Source organism: Fusarium oxysporum, chromosome 9 (assembly GCF_000149955.1).
Source record: "Fusarium oxysporum f. sp. lycopersici 4287 chromosome 9, whole genome shotgun sequence".
In the NCBI taxonomy this organism is placed as follows: Eukaryota; Fungi; Ascomycota; class Sordariomycetes; order Hypocreales; family Nectriaceae; genus Fusarium; species Fusarium oxysporum.
Window position 1 is genome coordinate 167064 of NC_030994.1, and position 18885 is coordinate 185948.

General features: G+C 46.7%; 7 protein-coding genes across 7 annotated transcripts; 3 read left to right on the forward strand and 4 right to left on the reverse strand.

Annotated features, from left to right (window-relative positions):
* Positions 1-272: 272 nt before the first annotated feature.
* Positions 273-2746, forward strand: FOXG_08906 (uncharacterized protein; the record flags this gene model as incomplete). The annotated part of the gene is made up of 6 exons (XM_018387938.1): positions 273-427; positions 491-1230; positions 1285-1467; positions 1596-1735; positions 1804-2151; positions 2200-2746. Exons 2-6 carry the CDS (start codon positions 508-510, stop codon positions 2744-2746), a joined length of 1941 nt encoding a protein of 646 aa, XP_018245902.1. The 5' UTR covers positions 273-427; positions 491-507.
* Positions 2747-4204: 1458 nt separating this feature from the next.
* Positions 4205-5664, forward strand: FOXG_08907 (uncharacterized protein). Its single transcript, XM_018387939.1, has 3 exons — positions 4205-4491; positions 4545-4694; positions 4742-5664. The coding sequence occupies exons 1-3, from the start codon at positions 4275-4277 to the stop codon at positions 5479-5481; spliced, it is 1107 nt and encodes a 368-aa protein (XP_018245903.1). The 5' UTR covers positions 4205-4274; the 3' UTR covers positions 5482-5664.
* A 437-nt stretch (positions 5665-6101) lies between these two features.
* FOXG_19944 (uncharacterized protein) lies at positions 6102-7696 on the reverse strand (the record flags this gene model as incomplete). The annotated part of the gene is made up of 3 exons (XM_018400206.1): positions 6102-6957; positions 7018-7607; positions 7654-7696. The coding sequence occupies 3 exons, from the start codon at positions 7694-7696 to the stop codon at positions 6115-6117; spliced, it is 1476 nt and encodes a 491-aa protein (XP_018245904.1). The 3' UTR covers positions 6102-6114.
* A 295-nt stretch (positions 7697-7991) lies between these two features.
* FOXG_08908 (uncharacterized protein) lies at positions 7992-9981 on the reverse strand. Its single transcript, XM_018387940.1, has 5 exons — positions 9323-9981; positions 8852-9276; positions 8513-8803; positions 8238-8467; positions 7992-8186 (listed from the first exon to the last, which is right to left on the reverse strand). Exons 1-5 carry the CDS (start codon positions 9944-9946, stop codon positions 8071-8073), a joined length of 1686 nt encoding a protein of 561 aa, XP_018245905.1. The 5' UTR covers positions 9947-9981; the 3' UTR covers positions 7992-8070.
* A 505-nt stretch (positions 9982-10486) lies between these two features.
* FOXG_08909 (uncharacterized protein) lies at positions 10487-12723 on the forward strand. Its single transcript, XM_018387941.1, has 7 exons — positions 10487-10789; positions 10842-11053; positions 11103-11222; positions 11276-11398; positions 11447-11922; positions 11976-12305; positions 12354-12723. The coding sequence occupies exons 3-7, from the start codon at positions 11109-11111 to the stop codon at positions 12535-12537; spliced, it is 1227 nt and encodes a 408-aa protein (XP_018245906.1). The 5' UTR covers positions 10487-10789; positions 10842-11053; positions 11103-11108; the 3' UTR covers positions 12538-12723.
* A 1422-nt stretch (positions 12724-14145) lies between these two features.
* Positions 14146-15778, reverse strand: FOXG_08910 (uncharacterized protein; the record flags this gene model as incomplete). Its single annotated transcript, XM_018387942.1, has 2 exons — positions 14146-14651; positions 14698-15778. 2 exons carry the CDS (start codon positions 15776-15778, stop codon positions 14254-14256), a joined length of 1479 nt encoding a protein of 492 aa, XP_018245907.1. The 3' UTR covers positions 14146-14253.
* Positions 15779-16524: 746 nt separating this feature from the next.
* On the reverse strand, positions 16525-18879 carry FOXG_08911 (uncharacterized protein). The gene is made up of 9 exons (XM_018387943.1): positions 18508-18879; positions 18239-18461; positions 18133-18195; positions 18006-18083; positions 17533-17959; positions 17185-17479; positions 17027-17135; positions 16841-16979; positions 16525-16793 (listed from the first exon to the last, which is right to left on the reverse strand). The coding sequence occupies exons 1-9, from the start codon at positions 18710-18712 to the stop codon at positions 16650-16652; spliced, it is 1683 nt and encodes a 560-aa protein (XP_018245908.1). The 5' UTR covers positions 18713-18879; the 3' UTR covers positions 16525-16649.
* Positions 18880-18885: the final 6 nt, after the last annotated feature.

The window sequence follows — 18885 nt, forward strand, 5'->3', positions numbered from 1 at the left end:
AAATCTCACCTCTGTGAGGAAATTAGGCGCACGGGCCCAAGTCATAGAGAATATCCGCCTGGTAAGTATTACATGGTGTCAAAGGGAGCTCGACAGCTTCGCGAATCTCCTGTTTATAACTCTAATTGCATAGCCGGCTGTGCCGGTATAAGTGGCTAGTGATGGGCGCCACTCAATTTCTTTTATGATAATATTATTCTTGTATGCAGAAAGGGGGGATCTCAACCAACCCCTCCCTTAAGAGACCGATGTCATCATGACATTCTAGTCCCATTCTAACACACCCAGGTCAACATTTCTTCACCGCTATAATCTCACCCTGACATAGCCTAGAATTTGAAGAAAACATATAATTGGCCTGGCAACTTTCATCGCGACAAAACACTTGTAACCACCAGGTACGATATCAGATTAGCCAAACAGAACGGTGGGTCATTTACAGTCACAGGTTGAGTTGAGCCTCTAAACTGATAAGTCAAACTCTGACCAGGTAGCCATCTGTGTATCATGTCTCAGCGAAATCGCCCCATTCTTCCAGCTGAACCCAACTCTACGATTCGTGGTCCTGACCATTCATCATCATCGCGAGGGGTCCCTGTCACAAGCACAAAGCTAGTTCGGAGGGCTAGACCAGTCATTCAGGCGTGCGACCGCTGTCGGAAACAGAAAGTGAAATGTAACGGCGAACGACCAGTTTGCAAAACCTGCACCAGCAAAGGAGTACCATGTTCGTGGACAGTCGCGAATCATCAGACTAACGTATCCGCCTCGAGGCATCAGGCAGTTCAGGTTGAAAATGAGCGCCTTCGGGAGGTGTATGCTCTCCTTCAAACGCTTCCGGAGAGTGAGGCTCGACAGATGTTTGCTCGAATCCGTGATGCAGACGATCCTATCACCGTATTGAATTTTGCAAGGGGCGCAAGCACACTCAGACAACCTCCATCTCCACGTCCCGAAATCACCTCGACAGGCTGGAACCCTAGGGTGGACGCCCTGAGCCTTAAGACGTTGAGCGAAAGCCCCATACGCGTATATGCCAAGCCCTGGACTGCTGTTGCCGGCGATGGGCTTGTTTCGCAGCTAATATCGTCTTTCTTCACCTGGGATGATGCATTTTTTTATCCCTTCATTGATCTTCAAGCCTTTCTAAAGGATATGAATAGTGGTGACGTCAAGAAAGCTAGATATTGCTCACCTTTTCTTGTCAATGCAATTTGCGCTTCTAGATGTGTACGTGTACTTTGTATCTCATCTGTCTGGAACCAGGAACCTGACTACTGATAGTTTACATCTGCAAGAGCAAAGATGTTTAGCTCTATCGCAGGCAAGAGCGTAGGAGCACAATTCCTAGATGAGGCAAAGAAGCTACTAGACTTGGAAAACGGTCGAGCCTCACTTCCAACAGTACAAGGGCTCACCCTAATGTTTACTCTCTCGGCGTACCGGGGCATGGATCGAGCAGGCATGGTACGTACTCAGGTCAAGTTATCTGACAGCGCTGTTTTGATAGCTTTCGCTACGTGACTGGTAATGCCCTGTTCGAAAATGTCGACCTCTAGCATTTAGTCATGAAGTATAGCTGACTCAAGTATTAGATGTATAGGTATGCTGCATACGAAATGTTTCGTCGACTTCATCTAGACGGGACGTTCAACAAAATCAAAGACGACCCTGGTCAGACGCGACAGAGGGAAATCATATCGAAAGCTGCTTGGGGGCTCTTCTGTTTTGAAAGGTATGTGATCGACAGAGTTCACGTAGGATTTTAGTAGTGAAGACTGATATCTATGGCAATTTATGCAGTATTGTAGCATACGTATATCTCGAACAATCTCTACTTGCACCGCCCACAATACCAAGATGCTTTCATGCAAAAGACAGACCATCGGAAAATCTTGATTTATGGGGTGACTTACATCAGACACAGAGAGGCATGCCTCCGTTCGTGCCTGGTATTCTAGATGCCACTTGTGACTTATCGGAAATGCTGTATGAGATAATGTTTTGCAATATCCGAGCACAGGAGATTGGAAGCGAAGAGGACCTCAAAAAAAGGCGAGAATTATACAATTCAGTTTTGGAATGGAGCGGAAACCTACCAAAACGTATGAAAAAAGATGAGAACTTGACACCTCAGACCTGTTTCCTAAGGTACTTATCACTCCCTACATTTTGTATTCCACTTTCTAACAGAGACAGAATCTACATCGACGAATTATTAATCAGCCTTCTAAGACCGCTAAGTCCTGATACAATATTCGAAAATGGAACAACCGCCAAAACGCATTGCATTCAACTAGCTGGCATCGACGTAGACGTCGTGGCACAATACATACAACATTTTTCCATACGGGATTATTCATGCATGGCGCTATGCGGACTTTACAACTCGGTCGGAACTGTAGCTGCGTATCTCGACGATCCAGCCGCTCGCAGCACATTTGTGAAAGCAAGCATGATGCTCCGCCAAATCGGGCGTGATTTTCCCATGGCCATATTTATCCTGCAGGGAGTCCAGGCTATGGCATGGGCGAGCGGTTTTGCGCTCCCAACTGAGGCCAGTCAATTTTTTAAGGAACTAGGCTCTGGCAAGGAGGAACTTCTGGATATGCCTATAGCATTTACGCTGCCATCGGTTGCGTCGGTCAGGCAGCTTTTGTCGGCGGATAGCGGGGATAACAGCTTAGAGATGGGGATAGAGATAGGCTTGCTGCTTTCTAGATGGAGTTCCTTATCAGTCGACTAACAATTTTGGAAGTTTTAGGTTAGTTTTCTATCTATAAATTAAAGTAAAAAGGGACTTTTATACCCCTTAACTAGGGTTGGGGGGAAAGCTTTAAGCCGAAATAAGTAAACTCTTAAGCGATTTCTAAGGATGGTGTAAGATGTGTTAACTCTCAGAACTTAAATAAAGTTTTACCCGAGTTCATATAGTAAAATCGCTAACATTCTTGGAAGCTTTTTCGGCGTAACTCCAAAGAAGAACGGAGTGCTGAGTCTCCTCTTCTGGTGATGTCTATTCTCTGCCTGTATGTTGGCTGGTCGGTCATCTTTTGTCCGCTCCTCGTGCTGACTCTGTCGCTCCTTTGGGAAATGTGGACCATAAGACTTAGCACGGCTGTTACCGTCCTTTGCCAGGCGTGACCTGTTGCTAGTCAATTGTATTAAATTCTGTTCATTTCCGGGACACAAATCTGTGAATATGGGGATACTGACCATATTGGCTCAGACTGGTTACATCGGTTGCGTAGCCAAAGGAATGAAGCTTAGTTAATATGACGTTTGGGTAATGTGTAGATAATGGATCAAGATTGAACAGCGCACAGCATCCCTGCAGAAACTCATGTAGACAAGCGAAAATAGGAGCAGAAACATCTATTAGTACGACAAATATAACTCAAACTTAGACATCTCTTCAGAGGCTGTAAATGACATTACAGCTAGGGTACATCGACAGCACAGTGCTGTTGTGGCTTTCCTGCTGAATTGACGTTCCTGTGATAGGTAAGTTGGAGCCTGATCTGTAAAACCTCTGTTTCGATTGGGCGTCATGTGATAGCAAACATAAGCTTAATAATTAAAGTGATTAAGCGAGAGCCTAATTTAAGTGAGGGAAGCTTTAATACTTATATACACTATATATTCTCTATCTAATGCAGTAAATCTAATTATCTCACTTTAACACCTATTTTAATTTTCAAAGCATTCCTGTTTCAGTGGCTCTCTGTGATTGTCTCAACAGTCACATAACTTGTCGACCGCGGCCCCGGCCGTGGTGCCGCCGACAGAATCTTGAACAGCCTGAAAATCTGAAACCTTGGATATATGGGTCTATATACAGCTGTGCCTTTTGACCTTCTTTAACGAGTCGGTTCCCGAACCGTTTGTGGACCTTATCAGGTATGTTTGCCCACATCCCGACGATCTACCATGGGGTTACGTATATCACAGCGAATTAGGAAAGACTGTTTACTAACGTCACGTTGCAACCATCACGCCTCTTCAAGCAGATCGACATGTGAAATGGATCCTCCTGCCAACTACGGCCATTTTCGCATTGCGGAACTTTGTCGACGTGACATTGCCAAGACGGACGGGATAAAGACGTGATTTGCGATGGTGGGATAACGGTGTGATGCAACCCTGAGAACTGAAGAGTCAAATGTGATAGTCCGTCTTAGAATGCATAAAGGGAACTGGATTTCTCGCATGCTTGGTTTGTTTTGCCATCATTTGACCTCGTTCACATCACTGTCTTTGTCTGTGCTGTCATCATGCGTGTTTCTGCTTCAATTACTCTGGCCTTGGCTGCTTTGGCCGTGGCCCATCCAGGCGAAGACCACCACGATGAGCTTGAGGCGCGTCGCTCCTTCGAAGCCAGTGCTGAGCGATTGTCCCTCCGTCACTGTGCTGAGAAGCTGCAGGCCAGAGGTGTTACCGAGCGTAACATCAAGCGTCGTTCTGCCTTGGTCGAGGAGCATCGCCGAAAGCGTAAGTAATACTCAGATACATAGCTCATCTCTTTCTAATGTGGCTTGTCTTAGGTGGTATCAAGAAGCGCGATCTCGAGGACGTGCTCAACACGGACCATAATAAGACCCATCTTGGGTATACACCCAACACCCCAGCCGAGATCCTCTTCGCAGGCCAAAACTCATGCGTGCTAACCCCCGAGGTCACTCTCGGTCCATACTGTGAGTGTTGGTCAGCTGTCAAAACGACATGCGCTAACAATTACGAGACGTCAGTGGCGAGTCTGTTCGGCGCAATCTGAAAGAGGACCAGGAGGGCGTTGACCTTATTCTCGACTACCAAATCATCAACGTAGCTACTTGCGAACCTGTACCAAAGCTATATCTCGAGATCTGGCACTGTAACTCAACTGGTGTTTACGGCGGCGTGAATAATCAGGGAAACGGAAACTTTGATGACAAGGCCAACATTAACAAGACCTTTGGCCGGGGCATCCAGCCAACGGATGAAGATGGTGTTGCCCAGTTTGAGACGATCTTCCCAGGTCATTATGTTGGCCGTACGACGCATATCCATCTCTTGGCTCATGCAAACGCTACTCTTTACCAGAATAAGACACTTGGAAACGTCATCTACAGCAGCCACATTGGACAGACTTACTTCGACCAGGACCTGATCGACGACGTTGAAGCCCTTGCTCCTTACACCACCAACACGCAGGCTCAGACCACAAACGCTGGTGACGGAATTCTAGCTCAGGCTGCCAACCAGGACTACGACCCGGTCGTTGAATGGACCCTTCTTGGTGACACTGTTGCTGAGGGCCTCTTCGGCTGGCTGGCATATGGCATCAACATCACTACCACTGAGAAGGTCACCCCCGCAGTCTTTAGATATGAGGATGGTGGCCACACCAACCCTAACTTTGGAGGCGGCCCTGGCGGCCCTGGTGGACCCCGGCCACCAGGCGCAAGTAAGGCAGAGGATACCACGAGCGATACTGCTTAGATTTTAGCTACTGAGTAGGATCCTCCAGCTTCGATGGACAGTGGCCGAAAGGTAACTAAGAAATTTGCTTCTGTTCTACTATGTATCTTAATACAGGTTATGTCACAGCACCCCTAGGCATAATAGGTCAATACAAGATATAAGATATATTTTATAAAAAATAATACATGAGTCCATAACAGATTTCACAAGTGCCTAAGTTGTAATTAAATTCAGGTCACCGTGCTATCTTAAACAATATCTGCATCCTCCTAATCCGGTGGAAGGAGACTTCGGTACATATTTAAGATAGGCTGAGATGCTGGAAATCACGGTTCTTAAATAAAGAAATAGCAAGTCTTCAATCAGTGCTGCCCAGTTGTTTGAGTAACTCATACCTATGGAGCCTTCATTCGTTAGCGCCAAGTAAACACTGACGATCAGAGGATCTACTAACTTGAATAAGAACCACTAATACAAGCATACATCACAACCCAGGACTCTGCACAAGGAGATAAATACTTAAATAACATCAGAAAGGGCAGTACGTCAAGAGTATATAAGAGATACTGCAGGTTTCAATTATTTCCTGCACATACACTTTAAGCTGGCCATAAGCACTACGCATCTAGAAGACACCCCGCGAAGATAAACCTAACCGAGGATTTCTTGACGTACCCAAACCTTTGGACCCTTGTACGTGGTAATCTCGTCCAATTCGTCCCGTATCCTCTGAACCTCGCCATATCCTATACGTTGTTGCATCCTTTTTAAGACGTCCTTCACCAGGGTAATCTCTTCCAATGACCTAGCACCGTAACCAAGTATCAGCAATGGCCATGCTCCTAAATAACAACCGCTCCATTTTTGATGTTCCTCGGGGCATTGAAGGATATTCATGGCCAAATCAAGTTGCCATCTCCAGGGCTTTCCATCCCGGTCTCCAGCCGAAGGTGCAGGACAAATTGTATCATCAATTGACGTCAGGGTTTCGGTGATTAGATCAAGGAGGAGAGAAGTTGCGATTATCATCAGGTCATTGAAGCGTGAATCTCCATGTTGAACGTTCTGGCTGTTTTCGTCATCGAATAACAACTGCTCCCAGTACTGCAGCTCGGCCTTCAAGCCCTCTAGGTGATCGGAAAGATTGCCTCGAGGGACATTGTACGAGTCGATTATCCGTAGTATAAGTCGATACAGGGACGTAGGTACTCCGAGCACGATGCTTGGATTTGCATGAGATGGATTTGCGATGTCGTATGACTGAAGCAAATCTTCAGCATGAGTGATAAATTCAGAGTCCAATCGAAAGTCAGGCCTAAATGGCTTCCTGATAGATAGCAAAAAGCCCTGATACAGCACGCTTTCAACATTGATCCTGTCGTAGCTTTGAGTGAATGGCCTCAATGAACTGTTGTCTTGGTTCCTTAAGCTGAGCAGCTTCACAGCCCCGACAACGTGAGGCTTCGGGTTCGACATCGCATCAAGACTCCAGAACTGGGCGCAGAATCCGTTAGCCAATATCACAGTGAGGCAGAATTATGATTGAGTACATACATTATAAACGTATAAGTATGATGCAACCGTTAATAAACACGAATGCCGATAGGCATCTGATGGACAAAAGTCCACAAGTTCCTGATTCAGCCCTCTCATAGCTTCTGTGTAGTATCGCAAAGCTATGAGGCGATACCGATCATTGTTCATCAGGACATGTTTGTTTGAAGCACAGTTGGCTAGTATAGCATATTTGACGGTTCTGTTGTGTGACATCATGCCCATTAGGTCTGACTGGCACTGAAAAAAGTATGACTTGTCCTTTGTTGGAAGAGTAAGGGAGTTGAAGTGGAAGTTGTAAAAGTGATGCATCAACTCGAATTCGGTTTCCGTTTCCAAGAGGGGATGGTTGATAGTTGTAAGTGATGCCCTATTATTCAGAATGGGGACAATGTCATGTGAGATCTCGTCAGTCTTTGGTGGGGAGGTGCTCTCGTTGGCGGGTGACGAAGGAGCAGGAGTTGCACGTCGACGGCGGTGCCTTTTATCAGCCATATCGGTGGCATTGAGCCATGAACAGCTGCGACCAAAGCGAGAGCAGTTGCGACAGGATGGCTTTCCTTCGTCACATTTGACTCGGCGTTGTCTGCCTATCATCGGTCAGTAGGGGCATATATTTAAACTCCCAATGCTCACATGTGACGCAGCCAGTCTTCGCACGTAATTTGGCATCTGGCATGATCAGATAAGCGGTGATGTTCTTATATGTTTCTGAGGCTTGAATGGTCATGCACCCAATGAAAGCGGAGAAGTTACGGCACTGGGGTCAAATCAGAAGCGGGGAAGTAGGGGTTTTAAGGTGATAACAAGAGACAGACTTGGGCGCTAGCTCTTTTGGTCTTCTCCAGTATCTCCCGCTAGTCTCTAAGCTAATGGACTCCAATGACTGATAAGAAGTACAGCACTATTGTCACTAGCCTCCCATCCTCTATTAATGGTATAGGGCTTTACTCTCTAGCGATTACATGAGGAGTCTGAAGTGGTGCGGTTCATTCATTATACGAAAGTCTTAAATATGCAGTTCCTAAGTTCTATCTGGAGGCTTGAGCCTGTTTATCCCTGGACAATCTTTGACACCAACTCTGCAGCAGCGACCATGTCTTCGTCGCGGAAGTGCTTACCAACAATTTGCAACGCCAACGGTGCTTCAGCATACTCTTCGGGCGAGTCTTCTCTTGTGTCAGCATTGATTTAGCAACGTCGCCAGCAATATGACTTACACTTGTTGTATTCTCTTTCCTCTTCGGCTGATCGGGGTTTGAAGTCAGAGTATGGTGTATCGGTTGGCTCAACCTTCAGTCCAGTCGGGAATGTAATGGCTGGTTGGTCGAGGAGATTCCAGATGGCCGTGTAAGGAATGTAATGTCCATCGCCCAACTTTGCAGCAGGCCCGACGTAGGCAGGGCAGAGAATAAAGTCAACACCTCGATCCTTCATGATCTTGTGGTACCTAAAGAAGTCAGCTAAGTAAGTCTCCAGTATGCTGTGTACCTACTGCTCTCGCAATGCGTCTCTTCGAACATTAAAAGCCCAGTTCTCCTGTATAGTAAGTGGCCTTGCGGAGCAAGTTGAAGATAAAGTCCGACAGCGGCGCATAGGCTCTCCTCCCTTTTCCAAGAGACCCTTCTGTGTTACAGCACATTCAGGGAAGTACAGTCTTGAAACAATATCCATGCCCTCTTGATGGTTATATGGTTCAAAGTCGACTACAGTAATGCCTGCACTCTTGAGCTTCTTAACGGCATATCGGAGTGCGCGAACGACTGGAGGATGGGGTCGGACAAGGCTGTGACAACAGTTAGCCGATAGACATGAGAAGAAAAATAGAGCTCACCCATCCTCCCACATAACACCAATAGTGAAGCTGCCAGGCTTAAGCGGACTGGCCTGCTTCCAAGGCTGAGGTACTAGCGATGTCTCAATCTCCCAGGGTTCCTGGTCAAGAACAGCTTTCTGAAAGAGACCAAGGTCTTCTGCAGTATTGGCTAGAGGTGAGATAACGCATCGGATGCTCTCTTGTCCAGCACCAGGGAGACACACTCCTTTGTACGGGTTGCGCAGTGCGGTAGTCCTCAGCCCATATGCGCCACAAAAGGCAGCGGGTACTCTAACAGAACCTCCAAGGTCGGTACCAATACCCAAGGCTGCGCAACGTAATCCCAACGAAGCGCCTTCTCCTCCGCTCGAGCCGCCGCATGTTAATGTTCGGTTGTGCGGGCTCACAGTCGTGCCGTAGATTGGGTTGGAACAGTCAATGTGCTATATCGTCAGTGACAGGTCATCGAAAGGGGGAAGACTAACTAACCATTACGCTTTGAGGTTCATTCGTTCGCACATGGAATACTGCTCCAGCCTTCTTGCAACACTGAACAATCAGGGCGTCTTCTTCAGGAACGTTGTCAATAAGGGCGACGTAAGCCGAATGAGCAATCCGTCCCTTATGTTCAATATGCTCCTTGGTCGAGATCGGGATACCGTGCAAGGGCCCCTTGATTTTGCCGGTTGCCTTGAAGTACGCATCAAGTTCAGCAGCGGCTTCGAGTGCATCAGCATTCATGAACTCGGTTGCAAAGTTGGTCAGTTGATGTGCGATATGAGCTCTCTTGAGAAATGCAGTGACAGTCTCAACAGCCGTCAGAGAGCCAGAGGCCATTTGTTCCACCAGTTTTGTTGCACTGGTAGCTGTGATCTCCAACTCTCGTGCTGAAATGAAGCCGCATGTCTCGATGAAAGTAGAAACATTGAGTTGGTCAGCAGGTGGAAGTTGCCTAGCTGGGAGAAGCCAATCTGGGTTGAGAGATTCTCGGAGTACTTTACGGCATTTCTCAGCTTGGATCTCCCAATCGGCCAGGACAGAAGTGTCTGCGGACTTTTGGGGCTGAGAATGGGAGACAAGTCCCTGAGGAAGAGATTCAACAACAGACGCCATGATGTATGATGGAAAGGTAATGGAGGCAAAGTTACGAGGAATGATGATTAGATAGATCTTGGCTTCAAACGCATCTTTATATTCATACTCAATGAAACCCAATCGCGTCTACTTTGCCGACTTCAGACATGTCACTGACTCTGTATCATATGATGCATACTTCGTTGAGGGCGAAATGCCGTTGTTAGAAGCCTCTTTCAAGATAACCTATCTTTCGGTAATCATATCTATTGGTGGGACGCCTCGCAAAAGCCAATGATTGGTCAAGACATGGTCTCATGCTGGAATCGGTTAGAGGTTCGCCAAACTGAAGGATAAGCTAAAACTCGTAAATATCAGTCATTGGTTGTTACCCCCCAGGCTGGGGTCCACCCCCGGATTAAATGTTATCGTGATCAACTGCGGAATTGGAACAAGGTGACGTTTGAAGGGGGATCTAGACTGTCTGGGCAATGGGGAGATTGCGATCTAGTAGTTGGCGCTATGTTTAAAAGGTGTTATCGCGTTCCGGCTGCTTGGTATGCCTTCATTGCATGTATATAATCCCTGGTCTGTTCGCCAGAAACAGAACTTCACAGACCCATAGACCTCAAGTCACAAATTGACCAATCTTATTCTATCTATTGTATGCTTCATCATGGGATCAGACGACAACTCGCCACAGCCCGTGTCGGACTTTGTCCCCGGGACAGTCCTCCTTGTTGACTTTGATGGCACCTTGGATACTCGCCACGCTCAAGGCCATCGAGATATCGTTCTTGTTCCAACTCCCTCTGAAGATCCAGATGATCCTTTGAACTGGAGCAGATGGAGAAAGACTTTGCTTATGGCAACTCTATGCGTGTATGTCCAGCCACCTACTGTTGAGAAACAGGAACTGAGCCCTTATGAGCAGGTACTGCCTTGCCATTGGTATTGCTTCGGCCGCCATTTACTCCGTTCTTGTTCCGATCTCAGCTGCCACTGGCCTCAGTGTCGGTGATCTGATCTAGACTATGCCGAGTCTGCATTATTGTGACCTTTGGATGGGGATGTCTGATCTGGCAGCCTCTGGCACAGAAGTTTGGTAAACGTCCTGTTTACCTTTTGTCCTTACTGGGAACAACGGTAAGTCTATCCCTCCTTACGCGTTTCTGCCATAACTCATCATCGCCAGGGAATCATGATCTGGGCACCGCATGCAACGACCAACGGCCAATGGATTGCCAACAAGGTCCTCCAAGGGACCTTTGGTGCCCCAGTCGAGTCACTCTGCGAAATATCGGTGTCAGATACTGTAAGTAGCCGAGTCAACCGCCCTTCCTCACCTAATCTCGCTCATTCTTGTAGTACTTTGCCCACGAGAGAGGCACCTACATTGCTTACTACGCTCTATTCCTCGGAGGTGCAAACTTTGTTGCACCTGTCATTTCTGGCTTCATCAACGACGGACAAGGTTGGGAATGGGTGCTGGTAAGTAACAGACAGTGATGCGAGTTCCGCTACTGACTCATCGGGCAGCATTGGTGCGCAATCTTTAACGCAATCGCATTCGTTATTTGCTTGTTCTTCATGGAGGAAACAAAGTACAACCGAAAAGCCACCCCACTCCATCTCAACGATACTATCGATATCAACAAAGCGACCGAGTCTCCCAGCGATGGTAAGAAAGAGGTAGAGTCGCAGACTACATCAAATGTAGATGTCATCAATGGCAGCGTCCTCCCCTCCTCCAAGACCTTCCTCGACAAAATCAAGATCTTCCGAAGCGAGCACGTTCAAGGCAGCGCTCCTCTGAAGGGCATGCTCATTCGACCCTTCAAGTACTTCTTCTTGCCCATTGTTATGTTCTGTGGCTTCATGTATGGCGCTGTTATTTGCTACTTCAATGTGCTCAATGGTACAGCGTCGATCATTCTCTCGGCTCCTCCTTATTCATTCAAGCCAAGCACTGTTGGTCTTTGCTACATCGCTACCGTCATTGGAGTCTTTGTTGGGTAGGCATGGCCGGATTTTCAACTCCCACCATACATGAGCTAACAAAAAGCAGGTCATTCCTTTCTGGCCCAGTCGGAGATAAGCTCGTCCTTTACCTGACGCGCCGTAATAACGGCATCCGCGAGCCTGAATACCGCCTGTGGCTTTACGCTGTTCTACTTCTGGCCGTGCCAGGTGGACTACTACTCTGGGGCGTTGGAGCGGCTCATCACGTTCACTGGTCAGGACTCTTGATCGCTATGGGAATGTTAGGTGCCGCAATCACTGCAGGCTGTCAGATTCCTCTTAGCTACTGCATCGACTGCTATACTGAGCTTGGCTCCGACGCTATTGTCACAATCATTCTGATTCGCAACACCATGAGCTTTGCCATTGGCTACGGGTAAGTGACTCACCATCCTTCAAGCTTTCATCTACTAATCTCTCTTAGTGTCACTCCCTGGGTTACAGGAATGGGCTATCAGAACGCTTTCCTTGTTGCAGCCTTTGTTGCAATGGCGCAGTTTTCTCTTGCTTTTGTGTTCATCAAGTATGGTAAACAGCTTCGACGAAACAGTACTGCGAGCTATTTCAAGTACCTTGAGCAGGTCAAGAATGATGGCCTCATTCACTGAGCTCTGTGCAATCACTATCATCAGGAGACGACAGTTACTTTTATCCATTTCATATAACACAATTGGGCTCTTTATAATTTACACAGCTTATGAATGCTTCTGATAAATCTCTCATTGGCATCCCTCGACTATTGCAATTTTATAACGAAGGCAAGATGTGACAGCCCTCTGAAAGACACATCCTCCCAATCTTGTGTAGCTCGATAACAGAGAAGTGCAAGGTTGTCCCTATCTAAACATTGAACAGGATTTCGTTGTGTTCTCAGTCATCCAGTTGAGAAGCTTCTTTAAGCACTCAACTCTGTGAACCAAGTATTCCGTAGCCAGTTATTTGATAGAGAAAGCATCTTGACATATCTATTTAACCACATATCGATCATCACGAACTATGTTGATATGCTTCAATATCTCCAAACTATAAATTGATAGCATGTTGCTGTTTGTATTTCACTTCTCCATTAGTCATACTCGATTCCCACCTACTCGATATTGTGTACATCAACCTGTAACACGATCAATTCAGTTCGGGGCCTGTTACCGTGGTCGATTTAATAACATCATTATGTGTGTAGAAATAATATATCAAACCGCCTGCCGTGTCTGTGAAATCCTTCTTACTCAGCGGTTTGCTGACCACTGTTGTCCCCAGTCTCGAGGCTTCTTTGGAAGATGTGGCAACAGCAGGAGGAGGGTTGACACAACCAAAGCCCTGTGTTCTAAATGTAGAAGTAAAAGTAAGAAGAAATGAGGTTTGCTGATATATTCGGGGGGAGGGGGGATAACTCGAGTTTTGGATATTGGAAAATAAGGTAATGTCTTGCGATATTTAGTAGCCTGGATAGAAATACTTAGTACATCATATCTATAGCCTTCTTTACTCTGCAACAAAACGGTATTATTGTAATATGCCATTGATATAAGTAGGAATTAGCACATGACATCGCGAAGAGTGAGCCTGAGTAACTGACTTCTTTCAGTCCATCAGTTCATGTGTATGTTTTACTAGTCTGTGAACCATTGGTGAGACTTTTTCAGTGGGTCATGGCGACAGATACCAAGGGGCACGGTTCAGCTATTCAAGGTTCAGATAATGATGTGATTCTAAGCTCCTTCTGGCTGTGAACATCGTAGCCGGCATAGTTGACCATGAACAACAAATCACGGGTCACAGAACCACTCATGTTCCTTTGAGTATAAATCGCCTCGTTGTCGCTCTGTAACCTGGAAACCTCAGCTCAATTAAATCTACCATTCTAAACGACAACCTCTTACTATCGATAACTTCACCTATTACTACAGACCAGTACAATGTGTAGGCAATGCAGAGAGATGGAAGTATGCCCAGACTGCAGCAAGCAGAAAATTATAAGGAATGACATATTCCCATGTCCGCCGGCAAGAGGCGTAGTTGGGGCATGCAGAAGGCCAACTGAGGTAATTGATACCGTGGTTGATAAGTTGTGCGACAAATGCAAGGAGAAGAGAAAGAAGAAGAAAAATAAGAAGTGATCGACTTCTTGGTGTAGCTATGGACTTGCCTTTTCTGCCATAGATAAGAACAAGCCCCAAGGCACAGTGAAATAAGATCCTAAATGGTGACTTGGTATCCCCTGTTTGACCTTGAGTGAAAGCGGTCTTTGCCAGCAGTGAGAATACGCTCCAATTTGCAAAATCAATTCCTATTCTATTAAGCATACAAACACAACGTGCACAATACTATCTTCTTCGAACTTCCAGCTGGGTGTATGGATCAGTGGCACTCAAAAAGCCAAACTGCATAGACTTTCCCGAACACCCGTCCTTCAATCTAATGTCATAGTTGAGTATGATCTGAGCCAGGCAAAGCTTCAACTCGCTACCTGCAAAGAACCTTCCAGGGCATAGGTGCTTACCCATGCCAAATTGAGCATGCTCCGGGCTCGATTGCACGAACAAGCTTGTGTTGTCTCCAGCTTGTCGCCGTTTGTAGAAACGCCAGGCGTCAAACTCTTCGGGATTCTCGAACTTCGCGGGATCATACATCTCTCGAGAATCGATAGCGATATGAGTTCCTTTCTTAAGAACAGTGCCATCGGGAAGTCGGGTGTCGTGGATAACCAATCTCTCCAATATCACTTAAATGGGTTAGTAAGTGCGAAAAGCCTTCCGATAAAAGCTTACCTAGCGAGGGGATTTGTCTTTGGGTCTCCTTCATAAAACTATCGAGCAACTGCATTTTGACGAGTGAGGTAGCAGTAAAGTCGTGATAGGGTGCAACATCTTCAATCTCTCGTCTCAGATGCTCAACAACCTCAGGGCGACGAGCAATCTCAGTCAAAATCTGTCGGAAAAGCTCTGAAGTGGTAAACAGAGCGGCCATGGCCAGAGCTAGCTGAACATCCGCCGGCTCAAACTCGTTTCCAAGTGGCGATTCAAGTGTCCAAGCAAGGGCATCGTAGTAAGCGGGAGCCTCCTTTCCTTCGAGCTTAGCCTCTTGTTCCTCTTGTCGTCTCTTCTGAACGACTTCGTTCACCATCTCGCGTGCTCGCTTCAGACCAGCACGGCAGGCTGAGGCACCAGGGAGATACCAGACAACCAACCATCTCAACCACGAGGGCCACAAATGCATTTCTCCAACTGCGCCGAAGTAGTCCAGAACATAAGCCCTCGAGACCTTTTGCCATTCAGGATCAGCAGCGAGTTCTGGTCCGACGAAGATAGATGCTGCTGCACGAGAAATAACCCCAGTAGTTCCATCTTCCCAGTTGAGTGTCTTCCAAGACTTGCCCTCTCCCCAAATGTCAGACAAACCTGCCTTGATGTGTTCATTCATGACAGGGAGAGTCTTGTCAGTTTTAGACAACTTTCCCTGGACCATGTTGATGACCATCCTGTTTGGGTGATGCAAGACATGCTGAACGTCGAAACCAGGATAGCTAGCAAAGTATTCGTCTCTCACGAGTTGCTGGTGATCCAAGTCCTTGTTGTTCTTGGCCCAGCCGACACAAGACGGTGGCAGGATTGTCTTAATACCGTTTGGGACCAAGATGGCAAAGGGGTTCTCGCCATGCTTGGCAGCACCATCTTTGAGTAGCTTTCTTACGTTGGTCTTGTACTCGTGATTCGCCCGACGGTGGAAGAAGTCTTTGGGATATTTGTTGATGATTGGGAATTTCGTTTTCTTATTAACGAAGATGATAGCCCCGATAAGGATGGCTACCAGGGAGACACCAAGGCCAAGGGGGGAGAAAAGGATAGCCATTGATTACTATTGTAAGCGTTAATCAAAGAATAAATGAGAAGTAAAACAGGAATCTAAAGACTTAACATTTAATATTTAAGTCATTGAGACATTTGCCCTGCACTTTCATAAAGGTCATTTCAGATGGACGCAAAGTGGAACCTCGATAGTACAGATTTCCGCATGAGTCCTCGCCAGAAACGAGTTTTCGCGCTCGGATACAGTGACGGTGCCGTCTTGGTTATGCTGACATTCCGATTGGCCCGGCACTGCCACTTTTCCGAAAAACAGTGGTGAGGCATGTCACGGCGTGGAGTTAGCGTAGAGAACAGGCCCAGTTCTTTGACGGAAGAGGAAATTTATGGAAGTGAGTCATCTTGAATCATTCTGGACCCTGATAAATGCTTGTTGTTTGGTTTATTTAAGTCGGAGAAAATAGACTTTATCTATCTCATGTTAAGGACTTGAAGTGGTCTCTCTCCGTCACATAAACTCAATCTTGACAATAGGCCAGATAAAGTTTATGCAAGCAATAAGGCCTACATAATAAAGAGGTAACTAAATACCAGTGCTATAAGGACTGGCTATACGATGGCTAAATATATTAATTGACAGATATTGGTTGCGGAAGACAATAGCCTCTTTCTGACCTATAAGCAATGCTGCTCAGACCTATTATTCATGAACTAGCCTAGACCCATCATTGTTGGTTAGGCAGGGCGACTAGTACATAAATAACGGCTGCACAGAAATGTTTGGATAGAATATGGGTGAAAGACTCAATTGACAATAGCTATTCTGAATGTTCAATCTGTGCGAAAAGCCTGTTACCAATATCATCTCTAAGGAACCAATAGTGACAGCTAGCGTCCGCAGCCTCTTCTTCAACCTATTACAACATCTCCTTCTCTGGAACCTCTGTGTGATGAGTAGACTGATCACGGTAGATAATATTATCAAGGCCAATCTCGCGGTTGATCTCGGCCATGCGCTCGTTATCGGCAAGGGCAGTTCCTTCAGATCCGAAGATGATGTCCTGAGAACAGTCAGCAGCCGTGCTAGTAAAGTTGGAAGAATACATACCATCTCTTCGAGTGACAGTCGCTTAGTCTCTGGAACAACAAACCAGATGAAAGCTGCACCAATCCATGTGAGCAACCCAAACAGGATATAAGTTCCGTATGTGATGTTTTCCAACATGTCTGGTGTAACTTGTCCAACACTGATCAAAGTTAGCTAGCACAAAGTATACCAAGTCACGCCACATACATAAAGTTGTTCATCCAGTTACTTGACGCACCAAGCGAAGTACCATAAGGTCGCGTGCTGAGAGGCCAAACCTCGGCGACAATGATCCAGGCACAAGGACCCCAGGAGTCTAGCATCATTAGCATCAGTCCGCAAAAGAGAGCTGGGCGTAAACTCACATCCAAAGTGGACAACAAACAGCCAAACCATGCAGATAGCAGCCCATCCAGCGGCCTTGTGAGTCTCAAACTGGTCGATGTTCTTGGCAAGAATGACGGCGATGATAAGATGGCAAGCACCCATGCCAATAGCGCCAACAGTCAAGACAGGCTTACGGCCGAGTCGATCGATCCACAAGACTGCAGGAACGGTAGCAATAAACATGACAATACCAACGACACCAGTGGCCAAGAGACTGGTAGTGTTGCTGCTGAGACCAAGTTGTCCAAAGATCTGAGGGGCGTAGTACAAAACCTTTACTCGTCAGCTGCTTGGGAATATATGGTTGTTAAAGTATAGTAACTTACAGCGTTGATACCCGTCCACTGCTGGAAGAACATAGTCACAGTAGCGACAATGACGCGCTTAAACATGGCCTTAGACTTGAAGAGAGCGCCGATGGCAACGAACTGGAGCTTGACGGTGTTCATGGCTGTGTCCTCCTGAAGATGGGGGAACCTCTCAGCCAAGCTTCGCTTCTCGAAGAGTGATTGAGCCTTGATCTCGAGATATTCCAGCTCGATAAGTTCGTGGTCAGTAGGGAGATCTCGAAGGTTGGCCAGGACCTCTCTAGCCTCCTCTTCTCTTCCGTGGTGGATCAGCCATCGAGGTGAGAAAGGCATCCATGCCATACCGACAAGCAGGATAAGAGCCGGGGCGAGCTGAAGGCAGATGGGGATTTGCCAAGCGGCGTCCTTTTGAGACTCGCCAGTTCCACCGATGAAATGACAGCCACTGTCGATTGTCAGTATATGATAGTCTCGAGGGTATGTTGACATACTAGTCGATCCAGAAACTGATCATGATGCCGAAAGTAATGGCGAGTTGTTGCAAAGCGACCAAAGCACCTCGAACTTCACTATAAAACTGTAAGCCTCCGTATATCAGTAGCGTTGGTTGTAACATACGGTGGAGCGCATTCGGAGTTGTAAAGCGGAACAATGGTGGACAAGCTACCGACTCCCATGCCACTAGAGATGTTAGCTGAGATCAAAGAGGACTGGAATTACATACGTGATGAAACGTCCGGCAAGAATAACATTATGTCCAGCTTGAATGGCAGTGGACTGAATGACGACACCAATAATAAAGACACAAGTAGCGATCAAGATACCATATTTACGGGAGCACAATTCTGCGATGGCACCAGACATGACAGTTCCAAGCCATGCGCCAAGTTCGAGAATAGATGTAAGCCAACCCTTCTTGGTCTGGTTCTTGATATAATCTCCCATGTCTTAAGATGTCAGCAAATCTCCACAAAACGACAAGAGGAGTCTTACGTCTCTCAAAAGACGGCATTGTCAGAATGCCCGAAAACATTCCCTGATTGTAACCATAGAGAATACCTCCGATACAGGCAAACGCGGCAATTCGGGCGACTTTCCAGTTCTTGACGAGGGCGCGCGCGCCACTGGCACCCATAAGCGCCTGGCGCCTCTGTAGGGCGGCATCGTAAGTGCCGACTGTAGTCGTTGCAACACCCATGCTGGCTCGGTTTTCTTGGCTGTATAGGCGGGAAAGTGTAGAGTCACAGTGGACTCAATGCAACTGCTTGGAGTACCAGAAGAAATTCACAGCAACGAGCTGCTGTTGCATCTGTATCTATATATGAAATCTCACCCGGCAGTTTGAGGCTGCAGGATAAATCCTTGTATCAT